Source organism: Oncorhynchus tshawytscha, linkage group LG21 (assembly GCF_018296145.1).
Source record: "Oncorhynchus tshawytscha isolate Ot180627B linkage group LG21, Otsh_v2.0, whole genome shotgun sequence".
Lineage (NCBI taxonomy): Eukaryota > Metazoa > Chordata > Actinopteri > Salmoniformes > Salmonidae > Oncorhynchus > Oncorhynchus tshawytscha.
The window spans coordinates 32,564,294-32,573,224 of record NC_056449.1 but is presented as its reverse complement, the minus strand read 5'-3'; the positions used below and the strand labels follow the sequence as shown (position 1 = coordinate 32,573,224).

At 43.2% G+C, this 8,931-nt stretch overlaps 1 protein-coding gene across 1 annotated transcript; it reads right to left on the bottom strand.

Moving 5' to 3' along the window:
• Positions 1 to 222: 222 nt before the first annotated feature.
• xiap (X-linked inhibitor of apoptosis) lies at positions 223 to 7,045 on the bottom strand. Its single transcript, XM_024405178.2, has 8 exons — positions 6,835 to 7,045; positions 4,809 to 5,083; positions 4,130 to 4,694; positions 3,875 to 3,974; positions 3,707 to 3,785; positions 3,536 to 3,575; positions 1,724 to 1,897; positions 223 to 1,245 (listed from the first exon to the last, which is right to left on the bottom strand). Exons 2-8 carry the CDS (start codon positions 5,046 to 5,048, stop codon positions 1,052 to 1,054), a joined length of 1,392 nt encoding a protein of 463 aa, XP_024260946.1. The 5' UTR covers positions 5,049 to 5,083; positions 6,835 to 7,045; the 3' UTR covers positions 223 to 1,051.
• Between the last annotated feature and the right edge of the window lie 1,886 nt (positions 7,046 to 8,931).

The window sequence follows — 8,931 nt, the reverse complement described above, 5'->3', positions numbered from 1 at the left end:
TTAGCAGTGTAAGTAGTGTTAGTAGCATTAGTGTTAGCAGTGTAAGTAGTGTTAGTAGCATTTGTGTTAGCAGCATACATGAAAGTACAGATATTTTTAAAAACATGATTTATTTTCCACTTTTAGTCAAACAGGAGTTGCACTGAAGTGCAAAGGAAAGATTAATTTCAGAATAACATCAGTTATGCCGTTATACCTAAATAATGGAAATTGATACAAGTATACAATTCATCCATTTATTCAGAGCACACAATGAATCATACGTTTGGGAACCCTCAGGACTTCTATTTCAGAAACCTATCATTTGCAAACTAACGAGAAACACATGATTTGTAAACCAATAAGGAAAGCCCAGTCAACAACTTCATAATATTAAGAGAAATATGACAAACCATGGAAATGGCATAATAGTCCAAATAAAGAAAATACACACAATAAGTAAATTAAACTATTTGAAAAGGCACTGTTGATAACTGCAATGGTAGATCATGGTTCTGTACAGCAGAAGTATATGGAGTACAGCCATGGACAAGAAGTTGCCTGTTTGGCTCACCTTCATTAGTTCTGCTAACCTGCTACGTAAAGTCCCTTCTGTCCGTAGCTGTACTCCATCTAGTCTCAACCTTAGTTTCTCATCTTGGTTTGAAGATTGAGGCCCATTGCCTCTTGGGTATTGTATCAGTGAGCGAACACTACATCACATAACAAGGAAGTGTCTGTCATTATCTTTAAAACAATCATTGAAAAAAAAAAATCCCCACACTTCTCATGATTCTCTTATTCATATTTACAGTGGTCCTCCTCAAATATAATATATATTTATGTACATTTGTAGTAGGAAAGCTTGTGTTAATAAAATAATTGAGAAGGTAAAGCAACATTGCCATTTAAAGAGTCTCATCCTCTTGGGCCCACATTATTTAAGCATCTCATATTAGGTGCTGATCTAGGACCACTTTTGCTTTTTAAAACATAATGAGTTAGAGGCGGGACCTGGCCCTAGGTCAGCACTCCTATTCTGAGACGACAATCCCTGGCACCAGGTTGCATGTTAGGAGATGTATGTCTTGATCTTTTGTGTGATGGCACAACAGCAGATGGGACACTTGTCAAGGGCCTCGGAACACTCCTTGCAGACGACCAGGTGCCCACAGGGAATGAAGACGATGCAGATGTCTCTGTCCATACACACTTTGCACTGTTTCTCCCTCTGCAGCTTCCGTAGCTTCTCAAGGGGACCCTCGTCTGAAATAGGGGAGAAACAGCAGTTGGTAACCGAGCACAGTGAAGTAGTTAGAATACTGACCAACACAACTCGATCAGGTTTTGGGGGGCGGCAGGTAGCCTAGTGGTTATTAGCGTTGGGCCAGTAACCCGAAAGGTTGCTAGATCGAGTCCCCTGAACAAGGCAGTTATCCCCCTGTTCCAAGGTTGACATTGTAAATAAGAATTTGTTCTCAACTGACTTGCCTAAATGAATGTTAAATATTATTATAATATATATTTTTTATGTTCCTTCTATAGCCAAGCCTCATGTAGGCCTACAGTGTGAATAGCACTGTTACTGGATCAACTAGGTCAAACTGCAAAATCCTGTGGAATAAATTCAGGAATTTATTTGACTTACACTGTAAACCTCAATACCAGTTTTAATAGAACAGTGCCCGGATATAATGATACTACCAAGCAATGTTAACAGTGTTCCCCCTTATGAGACACATACCATGGTTCTCTGCGTCGCTGTCAGGGTCTCTGTTAAAGCAGTCCTGCAGCAGAGTTTCCAGGGTGGAGTAGCCTGTCCCATCCCTGCGTATCCTCTCCTGTATAGTCCTCTCTACCAAGGCAGGCTCCAGACCCATCTCCACCGCCTTCTGGGCATTGGCTGACTGCAGCACCTCTGTAGAGAGAGGGAGGAGACTGAGCATGTACTAGTAGGTGTTGGAAATAGCACCCTGTGAGATATATATATATACACAGTACCAGTCAAACATTAGGACACACCAACTCATTCAAAGGTTTTTCTTTTTTTTGCTATTTTCTACATTGTAGAATAGTGAAGACATCAAAACTATGACATAACATATGGAATCATGTAGTATCCAACAACAAAAAGTGTTAAATCAAAATATATTTTATATTTGAGATTCTTGAAAGAAGCCACCCTTTGCCTTGATAACAGCTTTGCACACACTCGGCAGTCTCTTAGCCAGCTTCATTAGGTAGTCACCTGGAATGCATTTCAATTAACAGGTGTGCCTTGTTAAAAGTTCATTTGTGGAATTTCTTTCCTTATTATGCGTTTGAGCCAATCAGTTGTGTTGTGACAAGGTAGGGGTGGTATACAGAAGATCGCCCTATTTGGTAAAAGACAAAGTCCATATTATGGCAGGAACAGCTTAAATAAGCAAAGAGAAACGACAGTCCATCATTACTTTAAAATATGAAGGTCAGTCAATCAGGAACTTTGAAGGTTAAGTGCAGTCGCAAAAGCCATCAAGCGCTATGATGAAACTGGCTCTCATGAGGACAGCCACAGGAAAGGAAGACCCAGAGATACCTCTGCAGAGGATAAGTTCATTAGAGTTACCAGCCTCTGAAATTGCAGCCTAAATAAATGCTTTACAGAGTTCAAGTAACAGATACATCAACTCTTCAGAAGAGACTGCATGAACCAGGCCTTCATGGTCAAATTGCTGCAAAGAAACCACTACTAAAGGACACCAATAATAAGAAGAGACTTGCTTTGGCCAAGAAACATGAGTATTGGACATTAGACCGGTGGAAAGCTGTCCAAATTTGAGATTTTTGGTTCCAACCGCAGTGTCTTTGTGAGACGCAGAGTAGGTGAACTGATGACCACAAGTGTGGTTCCCACCATGACGCATAGAGTAGGAGGTGTGATGGTGCTTTGCTGGTGACACTGTTAGTGATTCATTTAGAATTCAAGGCACACTTAACCAGCCTGGCTACCACAGAATTCTGCAGCAATACACCATCTCATCTGATTTGCGCTTAGTGGGACTATAATTTGTTTTTCAACAGGACAATGACCCAAAACACACCTCCAGGCTGTGTAAGGGCTATTTGACCAATCACTCAACCTCAACCCAATTGAGATGGTTTGAGATGAGTTTGACCGCAGAGTGAAGGAAAAGCAGCCAACAAGTGCTCAGTATATGTGGGAACTCCTTCAAGACTTTTGGAAAAGCATTCCAGGTGAAGCTGGTTGAGAGAATGCCAAGATTGTGCAACGCTGTCATCAAGTATCTCAAACATATTTTGATTTGTTTAATACTTTTTTGGTTACTACATGATTCCATATGTGTTATTTCTTCATTTTTATGTCTTCACAATTATTTTACAATGTAGAAAATAGTAAAAGTGAAGAAAAACCCTTGAATGAGTAGGTGTGCCAACTTTTGACAGGTACTGCATATATATAATCTAACAATACCTTTAGCTAAAGTTCCAAAACAAAAGTGAAAGGGGTACAACTTTACAAAAATGTTTATGTTACATCAAAAAATGGTTTTACCCGTCTCATGACTTGAACATCCATTTAGGTGACTTGAAGCCTGGGAAATCAATAGAAGGAATGAATTTGATATGGTAGGAGTCATGCAAGGATGGGTGCAGTTTAATATGTTTGACCACAGGTTTAGGGGTTAGAGGTCAGGGTTAGGAGGATGAAGTCTTGGAGACTTACAGCATTGTTCCGGCCAGGACCTTGTAGCTGAACGCTGCTGACGAACTCCTGTCCTTTCTCTGCCAGTAGAAAACTGCACCTGGATTAAAACATGACACGCAATGTTAGTGACAGGGAGAAGAACCATGCATATGGTTGTTTACTTTCTACTTGTGAGTGTGTTTTTACCCAGGATAGTGTTTGGCGTGCTCCTCCCAGGGATCCTCATCCTGCTGCCAGCCCTTCAGACCTCCACCACAGCAGAAACACCCCACATGGTCTGGTGCACCTGCACCAACACACATTAGAAAATATACCCAGTACTTTCTATATCAACTCCACCCTGGCCCTTTTACTGTAGCAAGTAATGGTAAGCAGGAATTGTATTTGTTAATGACTTTTCTCACAGCCAAAGCTCTTGTCTACCCCACTCCCAGGTCTCACCTGTGCTGTAGAAGCCTGCTCTGGCCAGCCTCTCGTGGTCAATAGGGTGGTGCTGGATTCCTGCAAAGCTGCCTAGCCTCTCCTCAAAGCTCTGCATGGGGACCCGAGGACCCTGGCATGGCCTGGTCTCCTCCACCTCCCTCCCCCTCTGAGAGGGGAGGTTCCCCACATCATGCCCCAGGATGAAGAAGCAGTAGGGGTAGTGTTTGGAGTGCTCTCCCCACGCCGTGTCCCCAGCCTCCCAGCCCTTCAGCATCCTTCCACAGCAGAAGCACTGCACCTGGTCTCCCTCCCCCAGATAGAAGAGCCCCGCCTGGGCCAGCTCTCTAGGTCGGACCGGGGATGTGGAGGGCCACGGGCCGAAGGTGTTGAACCGGGAGTCTTCGCTGGCCATGTGCGGGGCCATGGGGTAAGTGGTATCGTCTACCACCTCTCCAGTCCTCAGGCGGAACTCCATGTCCTCAGCGTCTTCGTTGTAGGAGGTTTCATTGGTCAGCATGGCACCTTGAAGAGAGTTAACCCTGGATCGATGGGTGCAGCTCAGGAACTTACAGCTGGGGGAGACCTGAAACATTGCAACAGTAGTATGATAATTTGGCAGAAACATGAGATAATGGAAAAATACAAAATAAATACCAAAAAGTTTTGCACATCATCGTCATCCCCTTTTCACCCTCACCTCCGCGTGCCTCTCCACGGGTGCGTCACCTCCACACCAGTTCTCTACAGTCTTGTGGCAACTGAAGCAGCGCACCTTGTCGGCCTGTCCCGTGAAGTAGAACCCAGCGCGGGCCAGCCTCTCCGCTGACACCTGCTGGGCCAGGGGGGAACCCCGGAACGAGTCCAGCCGCATGTCCATCATGGACCAGTCTACTGCGTGGTCTGACTCCAGATCACTGTCTCTCCCGGGGCCTGACATCACGACACAGGGCTGGGCTGCCTAGGATGAATGAGCTGAAAAATATATATATTAAGTCATTTCTAGAGGCGCTAGTGAACAAGCTATCAGGAATCTGGACAGACACCATGTAAATGCATAAGTTTGACAAGAGAGAGCATTGTATTTGCTAGAGTACCACTAGATGGCAATGTGCACATTGCTATGGTCACATGGAGGCGTTGGCTGTTACATGTGAGGGGTGGGGAGGCAGGAACAGGCTCTAGGATATGTTCTCACACTACTAGGCCGCCCTGCTCACCACAGGAATACATAGACCATAACACACACAGCGAGCACACAATGACACACACAGCCAAATGTAACTATTATTTTAAGTGAGCACTGGCCTCAGTTTTCCATTCGTTCCTACGATCAACAAAGCTCAGCATTTCGTAGAAAATGAGTTACATAACGCTTACTTTGAAGTGAATCAATCAGCCCTCTTTGAGTAGTGTGTTGCAACACGATCAATACCCAGCCTTATCAATGCTGGGCTACTGTAGGCTAGGTGTTATGCTACTTTCACACCTAACACACCTCCACCAACAGGGAGGATCAGGAACCATTGTCAGTTAGAACAGTCAGATATTTCACCTCTGGCTGTATTCTCCAATCAAATATGATCCAATCCCACCACTGTTCCTGCGATCAACAGTAATGCAATCAATTACATATAGTACATCGCTGCCTTGCGTTAGGTTAGATAAGTTTGTTAAAGCAGCAACAGACAGGCACCCAGGCTACCAAACATAGAACAATCATTTCTAGAATAGAAATTGGCTACTGTCAATGCTACCAATCAACCAATCAATATTGGTCATGCTGGTTTTAATCTTTTGTATACCTGCCATCCCCATCGCAGCAAGCAAGGCAAGCTTCAGACTTAAAAATGCAGTTAGACTGGAGGTTGTCATGGTTTGACAGGCAGCACTCTCACACTAATATGAACCTGCCACATTGCTGTGAAAACAGATGAGTAAATATGTGATGATGTCCTAGGAAAATGTGCTGTATCCACTCATCCCATGCTCTCCCTGACAGCTCCAAAAGGCATCATGTGGATGGCATCATCATAAACAGGGCCCTGAGCATAACATATTCTTGACTATGAACTGGCTATCTTTTCATGATTGTATAACTATAACTACAGTTTAGTACTTTTGTGTGGCCCGTCTGTTACTGACCAGAGCTGAACCTTAATCTCAATGCACAGGGAGGATAGATATGGATGGATGGATGGATGGATGAATGGATGGATGGATGTGGCGCCACTTGGTCGAATGACAGCAATAGGCTGACCATATGTGTGCAAAGTGCATGCCAAGGGGTCTGGATGACCTTTTCCGCACACTATCGCCGTGTCATTGGTTCAAACTCCACTCCGACTCACTGATGGACGGCCACGTACATTCTGGAAAGTTCACAGGCTCTTGTTTGTGTCTATAGTCAGACAAAAGCGCCAAACATAAATATAGGTTGACGCGGATCGCAATGTGCTGCAGATTGTCCTGTTTGACAGTTGAGTACTCTGCTGGGCATGGATGCGCGCGGTCAGGGATTACGCACTCTTCCAATGATATTTAGGACATAGTTAAATAAAACAAAAACAACGTTGTCTAATAACGAAAACAAACAAACCAACGTTAAATGCACTTTGATCAGTCGATATTAAGCTGTTTCGCCATAGACAGTAACGTAGCACGACCGAAGAGCTGTCAACCGTAATAGTTGAAAATGCATGCAAAGACATACCCAATACACATACCTTGGAAAATCTTGGATGTCATCTAGTGCCTCTGAGGTATTGAATGCTGACTGTCTCCTTTCCAAATAAGATAGATGGCCAGTATTTTTTGACCAGACTATTTAACCATGGTTTGGGGAAGTAAATTCAGCGTTGGTGTTGTTCTGCTCACCAGTAAAGGCGCAGGCCACCTGACCACCATTGTGGAAATAGATAGTTTATGACGTAGGACGGAAAGGGGGAAGTATGGGGGGATTAGTGCGTAGTTTTGCTGTGTTCAAGTTCAAATCAGAACTAGGAAACTGACATTTCTGACTTGCTAAATGGTTGAACGGAGCACGTCTATATCTACAACCAAACTTAACTGTCAAACTTATTCCACAGAGGACAGTGTCTGCAGGGTTTTGCTCCTCCCTTGTACTTGATTGATGAATTAAGGTCACTAATTAGCAAGGAACTCACCACACCTGGATGTCTAGAGCTTAATTGAAATGAAAAACCTGCAGACACTCGGCCCTCCATGGAATGAGTTTGACACCCCTGAATAGGCAAGTCCTAGTTCCGACTAGTATTTGAACGCAGCATTTACATTACATTGGGGTCGAAACCCACCACTGTGATCTGTATGCTCTCATTGGCTGGCCCTCACTACATACCCATCGCCAAACCCACTGGCTCCAGGTCATCTATAAGTCTTTGCTAGGTAAAGCCCCGCCTTATCTCAGCTCACTGGTCACCAAAGCAACAGCACGCGCTCCAGCACGTGTATTGCACTGGTCATTCCCAAAGCCAACACTACCTTTGGCCGCCTTTCCTTCCAGTTCTCTGCTGCCAATAACTGGAACGAATTGCAAAAATCTCTGAAGCTGGAGTCTTATATCTCCCTTTAACTTTAAGCATCAGCTGTCAGAGCAGCTTACCGATCACTGTACCTGTACACAGCCAATCTGTAAATAGCACACCCAACTACCTCATCCCCATATTATTACTTACCTGCTTTCTCTTTTGCACCACAGTATCTCTACTTGCACATCATCCTCTGCACATTATCACTCCAGTGTTAATGCTAAATTGTAATTATTTCGCCTCTAAGGCCTATTTATTGCCTTTCCTCCCTACTCTTCTACATTTGCACACATTGTACATATATTTTTCTATTGTGTTATTGACTGTACGTTTGTTTATGTGTAACTCTGTTGTTTTTGTCGCTCTGCTTTGCGTTATCTTGGCCAGGTCGCAGTTGGAAATGAGAACTTGTTCTCAACTGGCCTACCTTGTTAAATAAAGGTGAAATAAATAAAAATTATAAATGAGAAATGAGTAATAGGCTGTTTTGATGAAAGTGGATGTATGGACAGAGATGTAGGCTATACCAGAGAGGAAGAGGCGAAGCGATAGGGTTTACTCTAACCAAATCCTGTCCACGAAAATAATGCCACAAAGTGAGGAACTTTTGTATGAAGATCAATGAGTGTCGAATTTGGTCAACAAAAAAATGTCATTGCTAATTTGCTAGGTGAGGCTTATTTGATAGAATATACGTTTCGTCATGGCTAGGTTGTTAAGACTGCACAGATATAAGTGGATGTTCGTGGCATCTCGGGAAACTTTGAAAAATAATAATATATATATATATATATATATATATATATATATATATATATATTATTGGAGTTGTGCCTGTTGTTCACACCTATTTGCCCTCTCATTGGCTAGAATGGTCACACCTCGCCTCCCTTCCATGTTTGAGGACATGTATTTCCATTGTTAGAGCAGTCACTCGACAATCTTGTCAACATAATAGATAGTCTTTGGCTATACATTGACTTTCAACAAGGGAGGCAAAAGGGCCTGCTTTTTATGTTATATGTTCAAACCAATTATCCACCATTTGTTTCTCCCAAGTCTACACACACAAAGCGAGAGAGAGATCTTGTAAACCCTGACCAAAACAAAAGTGATATGGGAAGAATATGGGCATTTCCATGGTTTTAAAGGTGAAACAGCACAGATCCTTCTTTCTAAAACCACCCCAGACTTTCTGTGAAGTTTACACATTAGGCCTATGTGACATCGGAAATGTGATGCTGTCATTTATTTCCATATTTGGAGTTGTTC